Source organism: Carcharhinus amblyrhynchos, chromosome 10, assembly GCF_965287045.1.
Source record: "Carcharhinus amblyrhynchos chromosome 10, sCarAmb.v2.hapA, whole genome shotgun sequence".
Lineage (NCBI taxonomy): Eukaryota > Metazoa > Chordata > Chondrichthyes > Carcharhiniformes > Carcharhinidae > Carcharhinus > Carcharhinus amblyrhynchos.
The window spans coordinates 7,827,754-7,855,370 of NC_137333.1; the positions used below are offsets into that span (position 1 = coordinate 7,827,754).

At 43.9% G+C, this 27,617-nt stretch overlaps 1 protein-coding gene across 3 annotated transcripts in view; it reads right to left on the minus strand.

The window, feature by feature from the left end:
- Positions 1 to 14,977, minus strand: part of LOC145349525 (kelch-like protein 1) — a 272,619-nt gene extending 257,642 nt beyond the window's left edge. For all 3 annotated transcript variants that reach the window (XM_080198092.1, XM_080198093.1, XM_080198091.1), the window contains exon 1: positions 14,300 to 14,977. In XM_080198092.1, coding sequence (XP_080054218.1) covers positions 14,300 to 14,712 — 413 coding nt within the window. In that variant the 5' untranslated portion in view covers positions 14,713 to 14,977. The remainder of the gene's footprint in view (positions 1 to 14,299) is intronic.
- Between the last annotated feature and the right edge of the window lie 12,640 nt (positions 14,978 to 27,617).

A 27,617-nucleotide genomic window follows, 5' to 3' on the forward strand; every position in this document is an offset into this window, starting at 1 on the left:
AATTTAGCACGGCCAATCCACCTAACCTACACACCTTTGGACTGTGGGAAGAAACCGGAACATCCGGTGGAAACCCACACAAACATAGGGAGAAAGTGCAAACTCCACACAGACAGTGACCTAAGCCGGGAATCGAACCCGAGTCCCTGGCACTGAGAGGTAGCAGCGCTAACCACTGTGCCACCCTGAGTATACCATTGTATTTTATGGTTGTTATGACAGAAAGATCTACCTCTTCCCCAAGTGAATGTGGAGCTGACAACCTAAGGAATAATAGTTTATACTATGTCACACAAAAATAAACTATCTGCTCTGACACATTCCCATTTAATGAACTGAAGTAAATGCCACGTGAATTTTCATTCAGTTTGTGATTTCCTTGTTTCGAAAAACCCCAGACTTCTAAGCCTGGAGCTTGCACCTGCCTAGGCAGGCAGAATTACCAAATCAAATGCTTAAAGAATCATTGAACTAATGTTCCTCAAATGTGATCAGCTATGCCTTGCATAGAAGTACTTCACATGATGTGCAATGGAAGAGATCTGCTGACGGGTTCATTACAGAATTCTTTCTGAAATAAATAATAACTTAATTACTAGTAGAATACCTTTTTAAATAGCTATTGTTTCTTTTTTTTAGAAGGTTTATGGTATTTTTATTGAGTCTTCTCGTAGAATAAAGCTGAAAATGGCTGATTAAGGTAGGTGGTGTGGGGACCTGCATTATATCTTATATGATTCTTTCCTCATATACCCACAACTCAATTGGTTGATGGCTCGGTGAGTGATTTTTTTTCTTTATTCATTCGTAGGACATGGGTGTCACTGGCTGGCCAGCACTTATTGCCCATCTCTAGTTGCCCTTGAGAAGGTGACGGTGAGCCGCCTTCTTGAATCGCTACAGTCCATGTTCTGTGGGTTGACCCACAATGCTGTTAGGGAGGAAATTCCAGGATTTTGGCCCAGCGACTGTGAAGGAACGGCGATTTATTTCCAAGTCAGAATGATGAGTGGCTTGGGGGGGTAACTTGCAGGTGGTGATGTCCCCATGTATCTGCTGCCCCTTGTCCTTCTTTGAGAATGAAAGGTCCTGGGCTGACATTTATGGCCCGGTCATGGAGAAATTGGGGCTGGAAAATGCGCTGAGCCATCCAAAAGTCCATTGACTTTGGCAGGAGTGGAAAATCACACCGGTGAAAAACTCCATCCCCGTCTCCACAATGAGACATCTGACAATGTGCTCTGTGACAATCCAACTTAATCATCTCCCAACATCCTCACCATCTCTGACAAGGAGTCAACCAAACTCAAAATCTTGATCTGTTCACTCTCCACTGATGCTTTTTGATTTGCTGTATTACCTGTTCCTCCCATCCCGAATCAAATAAGAACAAGGATCAAAGAACAATGAGCAACCATGGCATTATTTATGCACTGCACAGAGGCCAGTGACAGATCGGAAATGGTTGAGTCTAATAGATGATGAACTCTGGTTGTACCAACTCTCATTGTATCAACCAAGTCCAAAGAAGGGCGGGTTAGGTTGATTGGCTATGCTAAAAAAATTGCCCGTTAGTGTCCTGAGATACGTAGGTCAGAGGGATTAGTGGGTAAATATGTAGGGATATGGGGGTAAGGCCTGGGTGGGATTGTGGTCGGTGCAGGATCAATGGGCCAAATGGCCTCTTTCTGCACTGTAGGGTTTCTATGATTCTAACTCAAAAAATCTCAATTGGCCAATTCCCAAACATGGCTGCCATCTGCCTTTGCTGCTGGACTAAATCAGACAGTTGCCACTTATTGGAAGTCCTTGGTGTGTTTAACTGACCTCTCAGCTCACCTCCCAGTCAATTAGACCACTTACATTGAAGATAATGTTTGCAGTAGTGGTGCAGCTGAGGTATGGGATTGGGATCTGGGTGTCAGATTACCGACCCAGGTTTCAAAATCCAGCTCCTGGTATGACCCACGTCAGGACTTCCCACTCCCGATTGCATCGGACGGATTCAGCCGGCAGAAGTGAAAAATCTCACAAGAACGGATCAAATCACATTTCACGGTGGCATGAATATATGTTGAATATAAAATCAGCCCCCCCTCCACCCAACTCCGTTCACCAGGGTATATCGGCTCCTGCCCTGGCAGCATCTAAATTTTAAATTTCTCCTCTTTGTTTCTGATTGGCAGGGCCATGAATGGTTACAGAATGAAGTCAGATGGACAGGGTTTAAATGCAGAGGCGCCCTGATCTAATTGAATGGAGGAACAAGCTCAAAGGGCTGAATGGCCTCCTCCGGTCGCTCCGTTCCTGTCCACAGCCGCTCTGGTGTGGGCTGGGGGAGGGAATTTAATACCCCGGGAAATCTGAAACAACCTCACACTTTCTTGTATTGAACATGAAGATTTTGGATGCGTTCGGGGTCATTGAAAATCTATGATTAAGTGCACACAGATGAATTTGAACATTATAAATTATGTACGGCCGGCCAATCAAAAATGCTGATGTGGTTCATAAGAATGAACTGCTCTTCGCTTTCATAGATCATGGCGGAGAGATCAGTCGGTGTGATCACTCTGCTGTCAGTCATTGCAAACCTTTTTAATTCCAGCAGGATTAGTCAGGCCCAGATTTCTCTAATGATGGATTTCATCTCCTGGCAAAGTGAGAGCAGTAAATACAGGTCAAAGCTCTGCTCCTAATGAGAAAAGAAAAAGGTGCCTGTGATGAATAATTCTACAATGGATATCCTTATGTAATACTGCAGTGCGAATACCTCCTCCTCCTTCAACCTTCCTTCAATTTCCTCGCTCGCTCTCTTGAAAGCTGATGATTCCAATAAGACAATTTATCGTCTTACTTAAAACCGCACCGCCACCTCGCTCCAACCTCGCTTTCCATCAGATGTGAGTCAGCCTCAAGCTGATTCCCCGGGAGCAGAAGCAAACAAAGTCAATCACAGAGCTTCATGGCTTCAGATATGTGGCAGTGCATTTAGAATCTACCCTGGAAGCTGTTTCCATTGTAGTTGGTGACCACCACATGTAGCGCCTTTTCAGGGTTCCGCATGGTTTTGAAGTAAATCAAATCGCACAAGCTTAGAGTCCCGAATAAGGGAATTAGCGATAAACCTACTTCGAAATATGTCAACAATGATAACGTCAAGGAATTTTAATTGTCTAGGCGTTCACTGGTTTCCCAACCTGAGCTATGCTAACCATTTCTTCCACTTGTGTTTTGGACATAGTTAGAATCATAGAATCCCTATAGCGCAGAAGGGGGTTATTCGGTCCATCGAGCCTGCACTGGTAACAATCCCACCCAGGTCCTATTCCCATAAGACCATAAGATAATAGGAGCAGAATTAAGCCCATCGAGTTTGCTCCACCATTCAACCATAGCTAATTTTTTCTCTCATCTCCATTCTCCTGCTTTTTCCCCATAACCCCTGATCCCGTTATTAATCAAAAATCTATTTATCTCTGTCTTAAAGACATTCAATGACCTGGCCTCCACAGCCTTCTGTGGCAAAGAGTTCCACACAGATTCACCACTCTCTGGCTGAAGAAATTCCTTCTCATCTCTGTTGTAAAGCATTGTCCCTTTAGCCTGAGATTGTGCCCTTTGATGCTAGTTTTTCCTACTAGTGGAAACATCCTCTCCACATCCACTCTATCCAGGCTTCGCAGTATCCTGTAAGTTTCAATAAGATCCCTCCTCATCTTTCTAAACTCCAACGAGTACAGATCCAGAATCCTCATATAACAAGCTCTTCTTTCCAGGGGTCATTCTTGTAAATCTCCTCTGGACCCTTTTCAAGGCCAGCACATCCTTCCTTCGATATGGAGCACAAAATTGCTCACAATACTCCAAATGGGGTCTGACCAGAGCATTATACAGCCTCATATAATTCTACATATTTACCCTACCACTCACCTGCTAATGGTGAGTCAGATATATCTCGTTCCCACTTTCTAATTAGAATTATAGAATCCCTGCAATGCAGAAGGAAGCCATTCAGCCCATTGAGCCTGTACCATCCGACAACAATCCCATCCAGGCCCTACCCGCATAACCCTACGTATTTACCCTGCAAGTCCCCCTGATATTAGGGTGCAATTTGGAGTGTGGGAGTAACCTGGAGCACCCGTTGGAAACCCACACTGACTCACACAAACTGAGAGGCCTGAAGACCCAAGTAAATTGGTTTTGTACTTTGCCAACATTCTCGGCTTGAGGTAGTTTCACCTTTAATGGCTCACCTGGGCAAAGAAATGAATGTCAGTTCAATTGAAGTAGGTTTTCCTCCAAGCCATTTACCGTCGTGACTTGGAAATACGTCGCCATTCCTTCACTGTCACTAAGTCCTAATTGTGGAAATCCCTCTCTAACAGCATAGTGGATGTACTTACACAAAGTGGACTGCAGCGGTTCAAGAAGCCAACTGGCCACCACCTTTTCAAGGGCAATTAGGGATGTGCAATAAACGCTGGGAACGTAAACCTTAGTCCATGTCCCTTGAATGAATAAAAAATATGATGGGTGGGATTGTTCTGCCTGTTATGCTAATCGAATAGCGATTGGGGGGTAGGGGGGCTAATGATTGCAGGGGTCCGTGAGGGAAGTGGGGGGGCACTGCTTTGGTGGGACACGGAGGGGGAGTTGACACTTCTCCCAGTATACTGTGTATAATTGGACACAGTATACTGAGAGATCAGTACGCCTGCACAATAGCATCCCCAGCAGTCTGTAGCCAGTTTCTCTGCATGAGTAAGCTCCACCCACTCCCTCTCCTGGCAGTAATCAGATTACAGTCTCTGGATTGCACAAAATGCACATCACTGGAAAAGCGCGTGAGCATACCTTTATTTTCTTGCCCATTTGACACCTAGAATTCTTCTGAGAAAATTCTGTCCATAAATTTTATATAAATTTACGAATCTTGTGCAAGATAAAAAGAAAAATTACCTTTAATTTCTGTTCTAGGCACTCACCCAATTTAGAAAATAGGGGTACCTTTGCAGACATTTGCATGCTGGACCTGCATTTCAGAAGCTCAGGCTACCATTTCACAGTCCCCTAGAGTTTCACACTATGAGGGGAGTTTTCCAGTGTCACTGAAATCGTAGCGGGTGGGTGGGTCGGACAGACCACGTATTTTCCAGTTTAGGGACAAGTGTGGCCGAAAAATTTCACCCTCTTCCTCCAATGGCCAGCAAGGTGGCACAGTGGGTAGCACTGCTGCCTCACTCATCATATTTTATATTCATTCAAGAGACATGGACTAAGGTTTGCGTTCCCAGCGTTTATTGCACATCCCTAATTGCCCTTGAGAAGGTGGTGGCCAGTTGGCTTCTTGAACCGCTGCGGTCCATGTTGTGTAGGTACACCCACTATGCTGTTAGTGAGGGATCTCCACGATTCGGACCCAATGACAGTGAAGGAATGGCGATATACTTCCAAGTCAGGATGGTGAATGGCTAGGAGGGAAACCTCTGGGTGGTGGTTCCCAAGTCCTCCCAGGCATGGTAAGCAGTTATCAGTTTGCAAGGTGTGAATTGTGTCACATTGGGTTCGATTCCCAGCTTGGGTCAGTGTCTGAGCAGAATCTGCACATTCTCCCTGAGTCTGCGTGGCTTTCCTCCGGATGCTCCAGTTCCCTCCCAGAGTCTGAAAGACATGCTAGTTAGTGCATTGGCTGTGCTAAATTCTCCCTCAGTGTACACTAACAGTATGGCAACTGGGGGATTTTCACAGTAACTTTATTGTAATGTTAAGGTAAGCCTACTTGTGGCACTGATAAATAAACTTAAATTTAAATTTAAACAACTGTCAACAAGCCAGCAGCACATTGCCCACGTTACAGCCTGGACTTGGTCTACTATTCAACTATGGAAGGATCACTCTGAAGGTAAATCCTGCCCCTGCCCAGCCCAGGTACATGCATCACATTCCAGTACGGCCCATTACACAGTGTTCGACTGATGTTTTATTTCTTTTTCCTTGTTTCTGCTCCACACAAATCGATTTTCAGAGCTGAAATGTGGTTGAAGGTAAGTGATTTATGCCAGTAGCTGGGAGGTGGAGGAGAAATAGTTCTGGTGGTGATTTTATTGCAAACTTGCCATCGTAGTCAAATACAAAAGCAGCAGCCTAGGCGAGAGAAATATATTTCTACTACGACAAATTGCTCAAGTTCATGTTGGTGATGATGTTAATGAAAAGTTAAATTGCCAAAGGTAAACGAGAAAGCACAAAATAACCTTTTGTATTGAAGAGGGGTGGGGGGGGCGGTGGGAAAAGGACACATCTCTCCACCTTTTAGACAATAAACTACCAGGTAATGGAAGCATCTAATAATGTAATTTCATCCTAACTGTGGCAAGGTTGCGGACTGCTGTAAAGAATTGCCATGTAACATGCATTCATTTTCTCAATAAAAAATAATAATTTACATGAATCCTCTGCTTATTTTCCATGTCTTTGCACCACGCTCATTTTTATACCTGTTAGCGCTTTCCATGCAGGGAATGCGTGAGAGTCACAAGGGATTTCTGCACAGGCTACACAGTTAGGAGAGAATTGCAGCCCCTACGGGAAGAAGTCATACAATTCCACCTTTCAGGATAAGATCTGCCTGTGTTCTGCCACGCTTGCTGCCGAGACATACTGAACAGAAGATTGATTTTTAAAAGTCAGACACCTGATCTGATAATCTTTTTATTCTGTTGTTCCCCCCCATCTCTGCAAAATTGCATTGCTGAGGCTATACAAGGCTCTGGTCAGACCACACTTGGAATACTGTGGGTGATCTTGGGCTCCGTATCTAAGGATGGATGTGCTGGTTTTGTAGAGGTTCCAGAAGAGGTTCACGAGAATGAGTCCAGGAATGCCGTACGAGGAGCATTTGAGGACCCTGGGGTCTGCACTCGACAGAATTTTGAAGGATGAGGGGGGGGATCTCATTGAAGTTCGAGGGTACAGCTTCAGGTTGAAGGGATGACTCTTTAGAACTGAGATGAGGAGGAATTTCTTCAGCCAGAGAGTGGTGCATCTATGGAATACATTGCCACAGAAAAGCTGTGGAGAACAGGTCATTGAGTGCATTTAAGACAAGATAGATAAGTTCTTGATTGGTAAGGGCATCAAAGGCTCCGGGGAAAAGATAGGACATTGGTATTGGGCAACTTGTCAGCCATGATTGATTGGCGGAGCAGACTCGATGGACTGAATGGCCTAATTCTGCTTATTTTCTAACTGATTGTGCCATGAATCATGGGTTTAATGTTTGTACCGAAACTGAAAATCTGAAACTAAATCTGTGGGCCATTCCTCTGGACAGTCGAGTCAACAACCTATTTCTCACATACAAGCTTACAATCTGACTATGGTTCAGGCAAACTTTGTTCCATTGGATCTTCCGGCTGGGACTCACATTAGACTCAGAACGTCAACTCTGCTTCTCTCGCTGCCGGACCTGCATGCTGGAATTCTCCAAACTCGCCTGTAGCTGGGATTCTCTGGTCCCGATGCAGTGAATGGAGATCTGGCTAAGCACCAAATTTTCCTTTCCCGCTGGCAGTGGGCAGCAGGGCTCACAAGACCGCAGAATCCCAGCCGTTGATTTATTCCAGCACTTTCTGTTTTTATTTGCCAAGTTTTCCATCAAAATATTTATATACATTTTTAAAATTGGCTTTCCCTTCAAAATCATTGAAACAGAGCGATTACAGAAACATCAACCTGAATTGCTTAGATGGTGGGGTCCTGTTTTTTATCATCTGAAGCGTAAGTGAGGAACAACCTCCCCTGCCCCACCACAGGGGTGAGCATTCAATGGCTGCAGACATTCAAGAGGAAATCTCACCTCAGAGATGGCTGGCATCTCTCCTGTTTGTGCGTGACAAGAGCTACAGTGGACTGCAGAGGAATTGCATGAGGAAGCCTGAGACTAATTCCAGCCATCAGAACCCAAGATAAGATTCATGAGGGCAGGCGGGGAGGGGAGGGGGTGCAGCTTAGAGCAGACCTGGAGACAGGTGAGGGGGGGTGGGGGTCAATGAGGGTCTGCGGAGGGGACAGGATGGAGGGAAGGAATTGTGTGGAGGTCTGAAACCTTTCAGACCTTAAGTCCAAAATTAAAAGGAGGCTTCTGAGAAAGCCACCGAGTGCCTTCCCCATTTCCCGCCTGAATTCTAAGTCTATTGATTTTCAGGCTTTCCCCTGCACAAGGTCAATTCTCCATCCAGCTTAAACACTGAGGTTAGAAGGGGGACAATCCCAGCTCCTCTGGTCTATCCATAGAAGATCTTCCTCTCACCGTTCGTACATTACACCACTGTTTAGTGGGTGAAGGTGTTGGAGCCTTGTCAAATGGAACGTTCCCAGGTATAATCTTCAACTGTGTAGAATTAGTTGAACTCAGTTTGGGATAATCATCAAACGTGGTGCAATGACCGCAGTGAACTGGGCACCAAAGGGGAAAATATCCTGTTCCTGATTGTGAGTCAGCAGTTCCTGCTCATAATGGTGTGAGCGCCAGAGGAGGATATTATCAGAATAAGCCAAATGGCCCTGTGGTCATAGACAGCCTACCAACTCTCTTTTGTCTGAATTGTGAATGTTGAGTGGGGAGGGGGGCGGCTGGAGGGTGACAGGTTCAGAATACCCCGTAACCTGCCTTGTGCAGCAGCATTAATGCCATCTATGTACTGTGACTGGGACACGATTATTGCTTATTGAGAACTTTTCGCAATATCCTACCATGATAACTTGAGGAGCAGCTCGCATACAATTTTTTTGACAGTTTCAGTTTTTATTCATTGGATTATTTTCCTTGATCTTTCACTGTTAAAAGAAGCACTAGATAAACACATGAGGGACAAAGCAATAGCTTGTTAAACCAATAGAGTTAGATGACGAGTAAAGGACATACTGGCGCTGGAAAGGGGGTGCAGAGGAGATTCACTAGCTTGACTCTGGAATTGAAAAGGTTTGCTTATGAGGGGAGACTGAACTATACTCATTGGAATTTAGGAGGATGAGGGGAGATCTTATAGAAACATATAAGATCATGAAGGGAATAGACAAGATAGAAGCAAGGAGGTTGTTTCCACTGGCAGGTGAAACCAGAACTAGGGGGCATGGCCTCAAAATGTGGGGGAGCAGATTTAGGACTGAGTTGAGGAGGAACTTGCAATGAGTTGTGAACCTGTGGAATTCCCTGCCCAGTGAAGCAGTTGTGGCTACCTCATTGAATGCTTTAAGGCAAAGATAGCTAGATTTTTGAACTGTAAAGGAATTAAGGGTTATGGTGAACGAGTGAGTAAGTGGAACTGAGTCCATGAAAAGATCAGCCATGATCTTATTTAATAGTGGAACAGGCTCAAGGGGTCAGATGGCCTACTCCTGCTCCTGGTTCTTATGTTCTCATGTTCTTAATTTTTTAAATTCCAATTCAATCAAATCAAGTCCAATTCAGGGTCTCAACAAGTTGAGACATTCCCAATCCAAGCTGACAAGACAGGGCTCTCACCTCTTGTCTTGGGCTTGATCTACATGATCCAAGCTGATTGGAGTGGCATAGCTCCTCCTCCAAGGCTTGATCTCATTTGCATCTTAGCCAAAAGGCTGAGATGCCGCTTTTAAAAATTCCTTCAAATTAAGCTAAAATGTAACCTAATGACTTCAACCAAGCACAGCATGTCAATACTACACTTGATCTTAGCCAAAAGGCCATGTTCTTAATGTGTTGAGCATAAAGACCGGCGTGACCAGTGGGCCAAATGGTTTGTTCCCGTTTCTACAATCTTCTGACATGAGCCACGCCTTCAGGAGAAAATTGAAGACATTTTCAATAAAATCAAAACATTGGAAGCAACTCTAATCTAACCCACTTATTAAAAGCCTGATGGAAGTGGATGGAATGATGGTCAATGGACAGTAAAATAAGGCCTTGTTCAAAGTCCAATCCCACCCAGCAAGTTAGGCTCATAGAAATATTTGCACTTATGTAGAGTTCCTTATGGTCTTAGTGCATTCCAAAATGTTGCACGATGAAGCACCTTTGAAATGTAGATACTTGTGACGCAAGAAACATGACAGTCAATTGATACACAGCAAGTTTCCAAACAGCGATGACCAACTAATCTATTTTTGCGTTGCTGATTGAAGGAAAAATATTGGTCAGAGCACTGAGGATGTCCCCTCTTCAAAACAGAGTTGCGTGATCTATAAATTGACCAAAGAGTGCAAATGGGGCCTTGGTTTAACATTTTTTCTGAGAGACAGGAGCCCCGAGTGCAGCACTTCTGCTCAAATTCAGGAGTGGGAGTTGAACTCGTAATCTTGCACCATAGGGGCAAGAGAGCCATTATCCGGGCTGCAGCTGGCATTTAATATGACATTCATGTGAGTCAGTTGTGGCTCAGTTGTTAGCACACTTGTCCTTGAGTCTCCAGGTTCAAATCCCACTCCAGGGCTTAAGAACGACAGCCAAAGCTGACACACTTCAGTGCAGAAGTGAGTGAGTGCTGCACTCTGCCATCTTTCGAATGAGATGCTAAACCAAGGCCGTACTTGGGTGGATGTGAAAGACCGTGTGGCATTATTTCAAAGAAGGGCAGGGGAGTTACCCCTTGTGCCCCGGACAATATTTATCACTCCGTCAACATCACACAGAACAAAACAGGTTTTCTAGCCATGATCACATTGCTGTTTGTCAGAGGTTGCTGCACAGAGGTTGGCTGCCACTTTACCCACGTTACAACAGTGGTTGCACTTCAAAAATACTTCATTAGTTTTAAAGCACTTTGAGAGGTTTGCTGGTTGAAAAACATGTTATATAAATGCAAGTGTTTCTCTTTCGACCCTATTCTTTTGCAAGCTAACACTTGAACACAGAACACTAGTTGATGCATACTAAATACATTTGTATTAATGCTAAAACTAATAACAATGATCATAACACAGAACAAAGAATTTATTTTATAGAATTGTAGAATTCCTATCGTGCAGAAAGAGGTCATTCTGCCCATTGAATCTGTACTGACAACAAATACACTGCTTCCTTATCCCAAATCCCTTTAATGTTAACCATTTTGGTGAGTCATAATGGATTGGTTGAGACAATCCTGGTATTCTTTAAAAAAAACTCATGATCTAAGGGTGCTTCATAGAATCACTACAGTGCAGAAGGAGGCCTTTCAGCCCATTAAACCTGCACTGACAACACCCCCACTCAGGCCCTATCCCCATGTATTTACCCTGCTAGTCCCCTGATTACCTAAGGAGCAATTCTGGCATCACATCTTTGGACTATGGGAGGAAACCCACACAGACATGGGGAGAATGTGCAAACTCCACACAGACAGTCACCCAAGGCTGGAATCGAACCCAGGTCCCTTCTGCTGTGAGGCAGCAGTGCTAACTGCTGCACCACCATGCTGCCTTAGTTGAGGTGATGTCTCCATCAATGTTTCATTCATGTTTCACTTTGTTCTCGTATAATGATTAACCGGGTATCTTTCTAATCAACAAAGCTCCAGTATTGTGACTGTACATTTATTAATGGGAAGAAATGCTTAGCTTCCTTAGCGTTCCTCGGCTATGTTTACTGTAGGTTTGGGAATGCATAAAATGTGCTCTAATAAAGTAACTAAAGCAAACCGAACAGACTCAGTTAGAATGGGGAAAAAAAGATTCCTACAGTGTAAATGATTATTAATCCGACACAACAATCAAATATTTTTTGTAATGCTATTGCATTTCATATAGGTGCTGCAAAGGGAAATAATGGGTGCCCTTTAATGAAATTTCCCAAAATAATGTCTTTAATGCACATTTTCTTCAGAAAAAAATTAAACAGATGAAATCATTCTCCTTTCTTCTCTCGGTCTATTCTCTGCATAATTAGATTTTTAGAAATTTATCCATCACTTAAATAGGAGGAAAAGTCAATGAATAAAAATACAAATGTCAGCTCGAGGGTATATAGTTGATGGCAAACTCCTATCAGTATTTTTACTGTCAGAAACTTAGATACTATGGTGTAGCCCTCTTTAGATTTAGAATCATAGAAATCCTACAGTGCAGAAAGAGGCCATTTGGCCGATCGAGTCTGCGCCAACCACAATCCCACCCAGGCCCTACCCCTACATCCCTACATATTTGCCCGCTAACCACCCTAACCTATGCATTTCAGGACACCAAGGGGCAATTTCAGCATGGCTAATTGACCTAACCCACACATCTTTGGACTGTGGGAGGAAACCGGAGCACCCTGAGGAAACCCACGCAGACATGAGGAGAATGTGCAAACTCCACACAGACAGTGACCCAAGCCAGGAATTGAACCCAGGTCCCTGGAGCTGTGAAGCAGCACTGCTAACCACTGTGCCACCGTGCCACCCCACGATATGTTACAAAAACATCAACATGATGGGCTGAACGCTCTCCTTCTGTGTTGTGATTCTATTCTATTACTGCTTTTTAAGGTAAAAGTTTAAGTTTCTCAATGGTGAAATGCTGCATACAGGGGTGGGTTAAATCGAGGATAAAAAGTCTTAAGTTTGGGCTTTCTTTCACATTGAATTTGCTGGAGGATCAATAAAACACTATAGTTGGACTGATTCGTGGTGCTGGGAGATAAGAGACAATGAAACCAAGTAACTGATCCTGATTTATCTCCACTAATTTCTGCTAGGAATTGCACACTGAACCAGGATAGGATTAGGTATCATTATGAAGTCTCCCACAGTTGAGCAGCCACCATCGAGGCTGAGATGAGGACTGGGCACTGACAAGTTACCCGAGGACAATTACTATCTGGGTATCTAAACTTCACCTGATTCAATGCAGACAGTAAAGGTGGGAAGAGAACTCTTTTTTTCAGAAAGGGGGGGGGGGGTGCGGAATAAGAGGGGAAGGTAAAGCTTCTTCCTTTAACAATTTATTTTCCCATCCTTGCACATCTGCATCAGCCCAGATCAAGACAATACCACCAGCTGTAATAAAACTGATTACTAGACGCGTGGAAGGCAGCGCAGACTGACGCCCCTTCATCTCTGGGAAAAATGCCCAGTAAATAGTCAGTCAGATTTCAGGCAATCAGAGGAAGTTTTCTAAAACCAGAATTCATTGATGAATAGGATTCAAAGTAAATATCTAAGTTTTCTTATGTGTGTGTGTATGGAAGTAAGTGTGTGTGTGTGTGTGTGTATAAATGTGTGTGTGAGAGTGTGTATATATTTGTGTGTTGGAGTTTCTGTGAATGTATATGTGTGTGGATGTGCATGCATATCTCTGTATATGTATGCGGGACTGTGTGTAAATATATGTGTGTGTTTGGAAACGTGTGTGTGATTATCTGTGTGTGTATGTGTGTGTGTGGGAATGTTGTGTGTGGGACTGTTTGTATATGTGTTTGTGGGAATGTCTATGTATGTGCATGTGCATGTGTGGGAGTGTGGGTGGGAGTCTGTGTCTGTATATGTGTATGTGGGCATCTGTGTGTGGAAGTATGTGTGTGTATGGGAATGTGTGTATATATGTGCGTGTGTGTGTATACGTGAGTGTGAGTGTATATGTGTGTGTGAGTATAAATATATGTGTGTGTGTGTGTATATGCGGGTTGATGGGTTTTTGATAAGAGAAGGGATTGAGGGTTATGGGGAGAGGGCGGGAAAGTGGAACTGAGCCACGACAGATCAGCCATGATCTTACTGAATGGCGGGGCAGGCTCGAAGGGCTAGATGGCCTACTCCTGCTCCTATTTCTTATGTTCTTATGTTCTTATGTTCTTATATATGTGTGTTTGAGAGAGTGTGTGTGTGTGGGAATATGTGTATATGTGTGCATGTGTGTGTATGTGTGAGTGTGTATGTGTATATGTGTGTGTGAGTATAAATATATGCGTGTTTGAGTGTGTGTATATATATGCGTTTGAGAGTGTGTATATATATATATGTGTGTTTGAGAGTGTGCATATATATATAGTTGCTATGACAACCTGTGTTCATTTATTTTTCCAATTCACATTCTGTGTTAAAAATATTACTGCTTGGACTGTCTCCAAGACACATACCTATTCTAGACAACGCATGTAAAATGATTTTAAGGTATTCCCCAGGTTAAGCCAGGGGAGATGTATCTCTTTATAGTACTTTAATTGCTCTTGTCATTTTCTCAAAAATAATGATAGGAAGGCGCATTTTAAACAGTCTACACATTTCATCTCAAATAGTTTTGATGCAAGGGGCACCCTTGAAAAGTTACTTTATTAGGTTGAAAGTTGGAGGTGTACCTGTGCAAGCATCCATCAACTGGTCCCTCACAGCACTCAGTGGTCGGTAGCTCCTTCTGTACGTCCTGTAGGGTCGCCGTGCTCTCCCTGGTAAACTCCAAGCTTGGCACCTCTTCCACCGTCTCCACATAAAAGACGGTGCGCTGCTGGGGCTGGCACTGCAAGGTGCCCCCTCTGCTGTGCCCGGGGGCCAGGATGCCATTGAACGCGCTGCTCTTCTTCCAAACGTTGCCCCTCTCGTGGCTGTGATTCTTCAGCCCTTTCTGGCTGGTGCCCCAGTGCTCGAAGCTGTCCTGTTGCTGCTGCAGGCAGCCCCCAGTCCCGGCTGAACCAGACGGTGGGTGATTGAAAAGCTTCCAGCGGAGCCGCAGTATGTGCTTAACATCGAATTCCTTCCTCCCGGAGCCTGACATGTTGCTGCTGTCTAACTCTTGCCACTTCCCCTTGTCTCTGTGTCTGTGTGTGTGTCAAAAGTGGCAGAAACAAGGAGTTCGCAACTCCCAGAGCAATACACAGAATTGTGTGTGTGTGTGTGCTTTAAGTATGTATGTGTGTGTGGGAGTCACTGGGTGAGAAGCTCAGACTGCTACACATACACAGACACACACTAACCGCTCAAGCCCCACTCCAGAAGAAAATGACGAGGTTACCTTGTGAACGTAATCAGCCTTTTACTACAGGATGCATCCTGCCAATAAGCCACAGAGAGCAGGTGGTTTCACACCTTCCAGATGTGCAGTCACTCTCCCCCCCCACCACCCCCCACCTCTCCACACCCCCTTCTATCTAAAACCTCCTCTGCATTTCATCCATCTCTCCCGGGGGCGGGGTGGAACTCCTCCCAGTCCAGCCAGCATAATCTGGACAGGTGTTGAAAACAATCTTTCTCTCTCTCTCTCTCTCCTCACAGACACACTCAAACTGTGTCACAGATTTCAGAACCAAATTATTGCTCCCTCCCTCCCCTTATCACTGACGCAATACTATCTGAAGCCAGAAGTGTGTTCGTTCTCTCTCTCTTCTAATGCTTTATGAGTCTCCTGTGCTGCTATCACCTCACCAGTCCACCAGAGTTGAAAGCTCAGGGGGATGCAGCAGATACAACCACATGAGTGACAACCCCCTCTCCCCACCCCCAATTTCACACACACACACACACGCATCTCTGTGGAAAATACACTTAGTTTATCAGACTGACAGTCACTGATTGCCAAAAGTCATAAGTCAGTGACAATCAGCAGTGTGTCAATTTGCCACACTGATACGCACACACACACACACACACACACTCAGATATTAAGGAGAGGTGTTCACTTGAGTTCCATCTTGTCCTGCCAGCTCACCCCAACGAGCAGCCTCCCTGTCTTCAGTACTGATGGATCCAGTCAGGATTTTAAGCCATGAGAAAGCCTATTCATTAGCAGGGAGAGCCTTTTGCACTCACACCTTCGTGACAATGGGATTTTCTTTTCTCTCTTATGAAAGACTAAGACAGGAAAGCACTGTCTCCTGCTGATCAGAATTGAGGAGAGGAAAATATGAGAGACAAAAGTCCCTGATTCCTGCAGCTTACACTACCTGGCTGATGGTGTACATATACACTGCAGGGATTGTAATTATATTCAGAGCAAAGTAATCAAACAGCTTGCTCCCTAAAGTGGGGGGAAGAGAGAGAGGCAATCACCTGTTAGTCATTGATATAAAGGTCATTTGCTTTCCAACTGCCTAGCTCAGTTATTATTTTTCTCTATCCCTCCCTCACTGTAGTGAGACATCACTGTCAGGACAAACCTCAGCATGTTCTGAGTAAGAGAGAGTGAGAGCTAGGAACCAGTTTACTGGATATGACAGTTCCCCCTTGTGACATTCTGGGGAGCATTAAAGTAGTTCTCAAGGGCAGGGGGAGGGTAGGTGGTCCCAGGGATTTCCATCACCACCCAGTAAGTCGATTGCTGAGATGATAAATCTATTTAACAGTTTGTTGCGTTCACAGTGTTGTGTCCCTGATCAATAGGGTGGCGTGGTGGCACAGTGGTTAGCACTGCTGCCTCACAGCGGCAGGGACCCGGGTTCGATTCCAGCCTCGAGTCACTGTCTGTGTGGAGTTTGCATGTTCTCCTCGTGCCTGTACGGATTTCTTCCAGCAGTTCCGGTTTCCTCCCACAGTCCACAGATGTATGGATTAGGTTGATTGCACAGTAAGAAGTCTCACAGTTTAAAGTCCAACAGGTTTATTTGGTAGCCACAAGCTTTCGGAGTGCTGCCCCTTCATCAGTTGAGTGGGAGTTCGTTTCAGAAACAGGGCATATAAAGACACAAACGCAATTTACAAAATAATGGTTGGAATGTGAGTCTTTACAGGTAATCAAGTCTTAAAGGTACAGACAATGTGAGTGGAGAAAGGGTTAAGCACAGGTTAAAGAGATGTGTATTGTCTCCAGCCAAGACAGTTAGTGAGATTTTTCAAGCCCAGGTAAGTTGTGGGGGTTACAGATGGTGTGACATGAACCCAAGATCCCGGTTGAGGCCGTCCTTATGTGTGCAGAACTTGGCGATCAGTCTCTGCTCTGCAACTCTGTGTTGTCGTGTGTCATGAAGGCCGCCTTGAAGAACGCTTACCCGAAGATCAGAGGCCGAATACCTGTGACCGCTGAAGTGTTCCCCAACAGGAAGAGAACACTCTCACCTGGTGATTGTCGAGTGGTGTCCATTCATATGTTGTTGTAGCATCTGCATGATCTCCCCAATGTACCATGCTTCGGGACATCCTTTCCTCAGCCTATCAGGTAGACAACATTGGCTGAGTTGCAAGTGTATGTACCGTGTACCTGGTGGATGATGTTCTCATGTGAGATGATGGCATCCATGTCGATGATCCAGCACATCTTTCAGAGGTTGCTGTGGCAGGGTTGTGTGGTGTTGTGGTCACAGTTCTCCTGAAGGCTGGATAGTTTGCTGCGGACAATGGTCTGTTTGAGGTTGTGCTGTTGTTTGAAAGCAAGAAGTGGGAGTGTGGGGATGGCCTTGGCAAGATGTTCATCTTCATCGATGACATGTTGAAGGCTCTGGAGACAATGTCGTAGCTTCTCCACTCTACGAAGGGTACGCTGTCCGTCAGGTCCCATGTTTGTCTTCTGAGGATGTTGGTGCGGTTTTTCACTGTAGAGCATTGGAACTGTCGATTGATGAGTCAAGCACCATATCTTGTTCTTATGAGGGCGTCTTTCAGCATCTGGAGGTGTCTGTCGTGATCCTCCTCATCTGAGCAAATCCTGTGTATATGGAGGACTTGTCCATAGGGGATGGCTTCTTTAATATATTTAGGACGGAAGCTGAGAAGTGGAACATTGTGAGGTTATCTGTGGGCTTGCGGTACAGTGAGGTGCTGAGATGACCGTCCTTAATGGAGCTGCGTGTGTCCAAGAATGCAACCGATTCTGGAGAGTAGTCCATGGTGAGCTTGATCGTGAGATGGAACTTTTTGATGTCATTATATAGTTGTTTCAGTGATTGTTCACCATGAGTCTAAAGGAAGAAAATGTCATTGATATATCTAGTGTATAGCATCGGTTGAAGGTCCTGTGCAGTGAAGAGGTCTTGTTTGAACCTGTGCATGAAGATGTTGGCATATTGAGATGCAAATTTGGTCCCCAAGGCTGTTCCATGTGTTTGGATGAAGAATTGGTTGTTGAAGATGAAGATGTTGTGGTCCAGGATGAAGCAGATGAGCTGTAGAATTGCATCTGGAGTTGTCAGCGTTGAGTACTGAGGCAGTTGCAGCAAAGCCATTGCCGTGGGGGATGCTGGTGTAGAGTGCTGAGACATCCATTGTGACGAGGATGATTGGCCATGCTAAATTGCCCCATATTGTCAGGGGGACTAGGAGGTAAATATGTGGGGTTGCAGGGATAGGACCTGGGTAAGATTATTGTCAGTGCAGGCTCAATGGGCCAAATATCTTCCCTCTGCACTGTTGGGATTCTATGAACTTGATGCCATCCCACTTTACAATTGCTTTTGAACATTCTCCATTTTGCTCTCTATCATAGCTGAGGTTGAAATTACCTGTGCTTGTAAGTGTTTGGGTTTTATTTGGACAATGTAAAATACAATGGCATTAGAGAAAAGACAAGTGATATTTGATATTCCAGCTCTTAAAGCAAATAGGTTTATCTTTGCTCTTTTTCTGGGTTTGGGCCCATGTTAATTCTCTGTCTTTTTCCGGTTAAGTAGAACTTAAATTCACATCACTGGGCTTCATTTAATTTCCAACCAAGTGAAGAAAAATCATTATAATCTGGCATATGTGGGGAATGGGTGGCATTGGTTAATCAAAATGTCAATTAACAGAGAGTTCCATTTACCAATAGGATATGACGCATTACTTATATCATGACCTAATTTGCAAGTACTCAGGCAGCAAAGAACATCGGAGAAGGAGTAGACCATCCTGCCCATCGAGCCTACTCAACCATTCAATATGATCACGGCTGATCATCCAATTCTATCCTTATATTCTTTTTATTTTTAATCTTTAACATAATATTAAGTTTTAAGGTTATTTATTAGTGTCATAAGTCAGCTTACACTGTAATGAAGTTACTAGCTGCCACATTTTGGCATCTGCACACTAAGGGAGAATTTAGCATGGCCAATGCACCTAACCAGCACATCTTTCAAAACCGGAGCACCTGGAGGAAACCCATGCAGACATGGGAAGAATGTGCAGACTCCACACAGACAGTGACCCAAGCCGGGAATCGAACCCAGGTCCCTGGCGCTGGGAGGCAACAGTGCTAACCACTGTGCCACAGTGCAGCCAAAACCAGAAATGAAATTATAAAATAATGTAGTGTGTAGACACGGATTCTGGACAACTTTAGAATTGCTTCAGGTTGGTGAAGTGACCATCTGTATTAGCAGAACATCAGAAATTCTGGTTAGTAAAGAATTGTGTTTGACAGAATGGCAGATACCATAATATTTACTGTGTATGCATTTCCTCCCATTTCTTCACATATATATTTTCACCAATGGCAGCATTTTAAAGAGCAGGAGATTAAGATAAACCATCTCAGTTGCTTTTAGTTTACATTAACTGATGAATAATTCACGCAAAAAAGAAACAGTTCTGATTATTGACAGCGTTGCTTGCTGTCTTCAACTACTGAAGTTCCACTGCCCTTCTACATTTAACAGGATTCAACAGGACAACTCAGTCAAGACAAGTTATCCCAAAACTGACAAAACATTTAGCTCGGGGTTAGTGCCTCTCACATTGCTCAACCGTGTTTAGAGAATGGTGTTAACGTGAAATAAAAACAGAAACTGCTGGAATAAAACTCAACAGGTCTGGCAGCATCTGTGGAGAGAGAAACAGAGCCTTGAATCGGAGTGATTCTTCTTCAGAGTTAAAGAGAGGGAGAAATGAGATGTATTTTAATCTGTTTCAGAGGAGGTAGAACACTTAGTCATTTTTCGGGGAGAGAATTCTGCCCTTTAATCTGTTTCTCTGGACCTGCTGAATTTTTCCAGCAGTTTCTGTTTTTATTTCAGATTTCCAGAACCCACGGTATTTTAGTATTAAAGCGAATACTGCTTCGAATGAAGCTGTGGAGATGATTGGGTTAAGACGTGTAGGTTTGCAGTCAGGCTATATAGTCAGTCAGACAGCTAATGTTACTTTATCTTAGCCTAAGCGCTTGCCATGATTCAACTCTAATCCGGCTAAGTTTTTTTTAGGGGGCTGGGATGGAGGTGGCATTACATTTACTCCAACAGACATGGCGTTACAACACCAAAACAAATTTATTGGTGCTAAGGGAAAAGTGTAACAAAACAATCTTGGCATTGTGGAAGAAACATCTATGGCGCAACTTGCCCAATAACAGAATAGGTTTCACAATATCATGGAATTAATCTACTAAAATGAACTGAATGCAAGTTTCATAGAATTCAATCTGGGCTGTAGGGATGGTGCAGGATAATGTATTTTGAAGTTACAGCTTATATACCTTTCAGCTACAGCACAGCATTGACAACAGCTATAGATTATACCTAAGTCCTATTAGACATTTTCAGCTTATTCCAAGACCATTTTTTAACGTAAAACAACAGGAAGTAGAAACATAGAAAATAAAAGCAGGAGCCAGCCATTCAGCCCTGCTCCCCATTCAGTGGCACAGTGGTTAGCGGCACGGTGGCTCAGTGGTTAGCTCTGTGGCTTCACAGCGCCGGGGAGCCAAGTTTAATTCCAGCCTCGGGTCACTGTCTGTGTGGAGGTTGCACTTTCTCCCCGTGTTTGTTTGTGTTTCCTCCGGGTGCTCCAGTTTCCTCCCACCGTCCAAAGATGTGTGGGTTAGGTTGATTGGCCGTGCTAGGTTTCCCCTTAGTGTCCTGGGATGCACAGGTTAGAGGGATTAGCAAGGCAAATATGTGGAGTTACGAAATTAGGGCCTGGCTGGGATAGTTGTCGGTGCAGGCTCGACAGGCCAAATAGCCTCCTTCTGCATTGTAGTGGTCCTATCAAATTCAATATTCTGATCCCCCTTTCGCCCCAAGAGCTACATTTAATTTATTTTTGAAATCACACAATGTTTTGGCTTCAGCTACTTTCTGTGGCAGTGAATTCCGCACAAATGAAATGTTTATCACAGTAAATAGTTAAGTTGCACTATCAGATATCAAAGAATATTTTTTTTTCCCAACGAGAAAGAAGAGAATGAACTGAATGACAAGCTATGTATTTACTGGAGGCAAAAGCATTTCAGGTCAGATTTACCCTGATTGTATTTGAAGTCACATTGTACAGCAAAGCTGAAGAATTTATATTCCTACTTCATAACTTGCCCTATCCCCTGCCAGTGCTTCCATTTTAGCATCCCACTTCATAAATATTGCAGCTTTCACACTGAGGGAAGTAATGTGTAGCGATGGGAATGAGCAAATAACAGGACAGGCAAGATCTGGTGCCATTAATGTTATTTAAATTTGGAAATTGTTAACTGCACAAGCTAATTTCGGTACTCTTGTTCCACCATAATGTGTAGGATTAAGTGAGAACAGGTGGCATGATGATTGGGTACTGCAGTAGCAGCTGTAGCTTCACTTGTACACATTTCCTGGCCCGTTTACATATTTACTCAATATTTGTTTCCAGTTGTTTCATCAGGCTTTTATAAAAAGCCACAGATGGTTCCCTGATGGCTCAGCTGGTTGGAGCAAAGATCCAGGGTTGATTCCTGGTTTGGACAGTTAGCAGCTCACTGGTGGGGCAGCTGTTGTCAAAATAATTGGCCTCAATTCTCCTGGCTTAAGGAAGACAACATACGGGCTCGGATCTTCAATTGATTGCAATAGATCGATACTTATATGCAAATTCATACACATACATGATGCATATCTATAAGGAATAGAAGCAAGATTAGGCCATTTGGCCCCTCAAGCCTACACTATCATTCAATAAAATCATGTCAGCTTTAGGTACAACTTCCCACATATCCCCATATCACATAGTATGCAAAAAAGCTATCAATCACTGACTTGAATATACTCAGCAACTCAGCATCCACTGGTCTCATGGAGGTCATAGATTTATAAACATTTACAACATGGAAACTGGCCCTTTGGCCCTACTTGTCCATGCTGCCCAGTTTTTACCACTAAGCAAGGTAAGCCTAAAATTAGAGGGCATAGATTAAAGGTGAGAGACACAAAAAGGTTCAGAGGGGCAATTTTTTTCACTCAGAGGGTGGTGAGTGTCTGGAAAAAGCTGCCAGAGACAGTAGTAGAGATGGGTACAACTTTGTCTTTTAAAAAGCATTTAGAAAGTCACATGGATAAGATGGGTATAGAGAGATATGGGCTAAATGTGGGCAACTGGGAATAGCTGAGTGGTTAAAACTGGGTGCACGGATAAGTTGGGCCAAAGGGCCTGTTTCCCTGCTGTAAACCTTAATGGCTCTATGATAACGGACCTTTGCATGGTCCATGTCCCACCTGCTAGGATTCCTATGGCAGGCAGGATGGGAAAATTTCACACGCAGTGTCTGCCACACTAAAAGGGTGAAGAGGTTTAAGCCTACCTATCATCATCAGCAGTTCTCTTTTCATTCATTCGTGGGACATGGGCGTCGCTGGCTGGCCAATATTTATTGTCCATCCCTAGTTTCCAATGAGAAGGTGGCGGTGAGCTGCCTTCTTGAGTCGCTGCTCTCCATGTGCTGTGGGTTGACCCATAATGCTGTTAGGGAGGGAATTCCAGGATCTTGACCCAACAACTGCGAAGGAACAGCGAAATATTTCCAAGTCAGGATGGTGAGTGGCTTGGAGGGGAGTTTGCAAGTGGTGGTGTCTCCATGTATCCATTGCCTTTGTCCTTCTAGAAGGAAGTGGTTGTGGGTTTGGAAGATGCTGTCTAAAGATCTTTCTACAGTGCATCTTGTAGGTAGTACACACTGCTGCGACTGAGAATCAGTGTTGGAGACAATGGATAGCTGTGGATGTGATGTAAATTAAGCGGGCTGCTTTATCCTGGATTGTACCGAGATTGTTGAGCGTTGTTGGAGCTGTGCCCACCCAGGCAAGTGGAGAGTATTTCACCACACTCCTGACTTATGCTTTGTAGATCGGCTCTAGGAGTCAGGAGGTGAGTTATTCACCACAGTATTCCTAGCCTCTGACCTGCTCTTGTAGCCACTGTGCTTATGTGATGAATCTAATTGAGTTCCTTGGCAATGGTAATCCCAAGCATGTTGACAGTGGGGGTTTCAATGATGGTGACACAATTGAATGTCAAGAGGGGGTGGTTAGAAAATCTCTTACTGGGGATGGTCATTGCCTGGCATTTGTGTGGCTCAAACGTTACTTGCCATTTGCCAGAAGAATGATAAATAGCATGGTGCAATTTTTCAATAGTAGTAATGCAATCCTCAATACTATTATTTAGGATGTCATATTTTGTTATTTTATTGTAACATTTGCCTGTATACCATTTTAATAAGTCGATAGAAAAAGAAACAGTTTACAATAGCAAACACAATTGTGTCAAATGAACACATTAAACGTTCACAAGCTGGTGTTGCAAACAGTAATTCCTAAGATAAAGTTCATCTATTTTTTTGGAGAAGAAATAAATAAGATTATTGATCTGAGTGCAACAGCAATCTAAGCTATGGTTCTTTAATGTGCCTGGAGCTTTGAGGGAACTCTGTCTCAAATAAGAAAAATTGCAGAAATAAAATTTGAAAATACAGGGAATTCTTAGTGAGCTAGTCAATGTTAGAAAGCAATGGAAATGTCTATTCATCCAATTATTAAGCCAAAGAAGAATTTTCATGCAAGATGCTTGATCTGCTTTGTTATTTAGGTACTAGAACATTGTATTTGTATCTCAAATTTCTAACTTTCTTGTGTTCTCTCATTTTATTAAAATGTTATCGGAAGCTTTCCACTGTTTGGAGAAATTCTCTCATTCAAAATTTTTCACAGAATCACAGAATCCCTACACTGCAGAAGGAAGCCATTCAGCCCAACAGGTCTGCACTGGTGGCACAGTGGGCCCGCCACAGTGGTTAGCTTTGCTACCTCACTGCACCAGGGGCCTGGGTACAATTTCAGCCTCGGGTGACTGCCTTTGCGGAGTTTGCACATTCTCCCCGTGTCTGCCTGCATTTCCTCTGGGTGCTCTGGTTTCCTCCCACACTCCAAAGATGTGCAAGTTAGGTTGATTGGGCATGCTAAATTGCCCCTCTGTGTCAGGAGGATTAGCAAGGTAAATAGGTGGGGTAATGGGGAATGGGCCTGGATGGGATTGTTGTTGGTTCAGACCCAATGGGCTGAATGGTTTTCTTCAGCACTGGAGAGATTCTATGATTCTATGACTGTGTGAGTTTCCTCCGGGTGCTCCAGTTTCATCCCGCACTCCAAAGATGTACAGATTAGGTGGATTGGCCGTACTAAATTGCCCCTTAGTGTCAGGAGGATTAGCAGGGTAAACATGTGGGGGTTGCTGGGATAGGGCTTAGGTGGGACTGTTGTCAGTGCAGGCTTGATGGGCCAAATGGCCTCCTCTGCACTGTAGGAATTTTATAATCATTCTTCCATGACTCTATGAAAGAGCATTTTACCCAGGCCCACCCCCATCCTATCCCTGTAACCCCACATATTTACCCCACTAATCCCCCCTGACTACACATCTTGGGCCACTAAGGGGCAATTTAGCATGGCCAATCCATCTAATCTGCACATCTTTGGACTGTGGGAGGAAACCGGAGCACCCGGAGGAAACCCATGCAGTGATGGGGAGAATGTGCAAAGTCCACGTTGACACCCAAGGCTGGAATTGAACCCAGATCCTTGGCGCTGTGAGGCAGCAGTGCTAACCACTGTGCCACTGAAGTCTTTAGTTTTTCATTTCAATTTGGATGTGAGTTTAACAAGCAAACATCAAGACAACGACTTGGAATCGATTCAGAAGGTTTATGTCAGACGCCAGATGATTGGGAAAATATGAACCATCAATCAACATAAATCAAAGATGATATTGAAACAATCTGTAAGTGGCAACAGACTGGAAAGAGCTATACCTTTGTATTTACAGTCTATTTTCTGTGCCAAATATTCCAACACATTGTGTTTAGGGAAAACATGAATTAGATCTCCTTATTTATTGTCTTTTGTTCTTTGGGTCTCTGCTTCTGCTTGTTTTATTTTTTATCTTTTCTGTACATTACGGTGTAAGAAATCTATACTTCTTCACTCTGTGTGTGGCCATTTTTTTTCTCTATTCATTCCAGCATCTGTTCTCTTGTGGGTTGCTCTTCTGTACGAGGCAGCCTTTTTTTCAATGCAGATCACGCAATCTGCATTGAGTTTTATAGAATGTTGCGTACAGAAGTGCATGGTGAGCTTATCTGCGCCAAGTTGAAGGAAGCTAAGGATTTGAGATTAGTAAACACTGAACAGAGGTTGTTCAATGAATGGGAAGGGGGGGAAAGGTTAGCCACTCAATGCCTAGGACATTCTGACAACAATGTAGTCCTACCTTCCAAGTTGACAATAGGGCACTTGAACAGAGCATGTACTGCTCTGCTCGCATGAAATGATCATAGCTGCATTGCCTCAAGCAAAATTTGTGCGTCTACCCCGTCAATATTAACTTGAGGCTGCATTTGCTAAAGGCATGGGTAGTTACTTAGCTATAGTATTGTTGTATATGTGTAACCAATAATCTTGAAACAGTAAGAAAAGTGTGAGGGGAATGCTTCCTATTCAATAAACCTTTCCTCCATATGTTACAAACTAAGGATGGCAAATATGATTGCCAGAACAGGAATACTTCTGAATTTCTTGCCTGATGTGTGTGTTTGTGTGTGTGTGTGTGTGTGTGTGTGTGTGTGTGGGGGGGGGGGGGGGGGGGGGTCGGTGGGGAGGGGGGGGGGGGGGGGGCAACTCCATTTATTCTAGGGACAGTAGCTCCTGTCTGAAACCAAGTAACCTCTGCAATACGATACTTGGTCGTTCTAATCAACAGAATCTCCCCAGCAGCTCTGAAAGAAAGGGGCCCCACCATGTGGAGATCCAGAAACAATGAAGCATTGTAGAGCAGTACGGTGGCACAGCAGTTAGCACCACTCCCTCACAACAGCAGGGACCCTGGATCGATTCCAGCCTTGGGTGATTGTGTGGAGTTTGCACGTTCTCCCCCTGTCTGAGTGAGTTTCTCCCACAGTCCAAAGATGTGCAGGATAGGTTGATTTGGTCATGTTAAATTGCTCCATATTGTCCCAAGAGACGTATGTTAGGGGTAAATATGTGGGGTTGTGGCGATCAGGCTGGAGTGTGCTGGGATAAGATGTTCTGTTGGAGAGTTGGTTCAGACTCAGTGGGCTGAATGGCCTCCTTTTGTGATGTAGGGATTCTATTGTCTACAACTGCGACTGGTCTTTCCCTTACTGTCAGATCAACAAATATATTTTATACCAGTAATGCCTAGTTTTATTTGCTGCAACTTGATATAGCCTTACCCCATATTCTGACATTGTGAACCCATTACACTGATGACAGGAAGGTATATCATTGGAATTGGCTCATATTTATACAACCACAGATTTTTAACATTGGAAAAGCTGATTATTCAGACTGCTTAATTTGGTTTAAACTAACGGGCAGAGGCATGAAGTTTGTGAGCTTCAAATAAGATAAGGGATTCAAAGATTTTACCTCTCATGGTGGAATAGACTCTGAAGAAGTGTAATCAGCATTTTGGTTCGATCCTCATTTGTTAAGTAGCTGGATTGAAAAAAATCCTGGGAAAGAACATGTTTGAAGATTATAAGGGTAAGGTTAGACATACTGCATGGAAACACAGAACAGTATACCTCCTGTGCTTTTGAGGTCACCTGTGGAATTGAACTTGTCGGGGTTGTATAAGCAGGCTGAGCCGCACAGACTAATACTTGGAATGAGAAATCTAGCAGGAAAACAACTAAGTTTAAGCTTGTTAAAGCATTGGTGTTTCCTGTTGCTACTCATCAGAGGGAGGTGCTGTGGGGCAGAGGTAGCATCCCTATTACTGGTCCAGAAGCTCGGGATTTGAGTCCAAAGCCAGGGCTTGTTGGCCACAGGAAGGAGCATTCATAACGTGGCTCAATGGGCTGATAATCAGCTCAGGAATCCTTCCACCGCTTCTCCTTACTATTCTCCAAAGGTTAAAAAAGAAGAAACCAGTGTGGGTGTGAAGATATGCTCAAAAATAAATTGCGAAGTGGACTGATGGGTGAAACAAAACAGTGGACAGTGGTGGCATAGTGGTATTGTTGCTGGACTAGTAATACAAGAGACCAAGGTAATGCACAGGGGACCTGGATTCAAATCCCAGCGCAGCAGATGATGAAATTTGAAATTGATAAAAGTCCGGAATTAAAATGTCTAAGGATGACCATGAAACCATTGTTGACTGTTGTAAAAATCCATCTGGTTCACTAATGTCCTTTAGGGAAGGAAATCTGCCATCCTTACCTATTCTGGCCTACTTGTGACTCCAGTGTCACAGCAATGTGGTTGACTCTTAAATGCCCTCAGGCATGTGCAATCAACGCTGACCCAGCCAGCAATGCCCACATCCCATAAACAAATTAGAAAAAGGAATTGACGGGACAGGCAGATGCAAGTTTGAATGGGCTTATGACATGAAGCAATAGTACAGAGAAGATAATGCTAGAAGGGATGATAGAAGTAAAGCAGATTGTAGGCAGATAGAAGACTAAACTGAGTGATAACATTGTGGAACTAACAGGCTTGAGTTTCACGAGGGCAC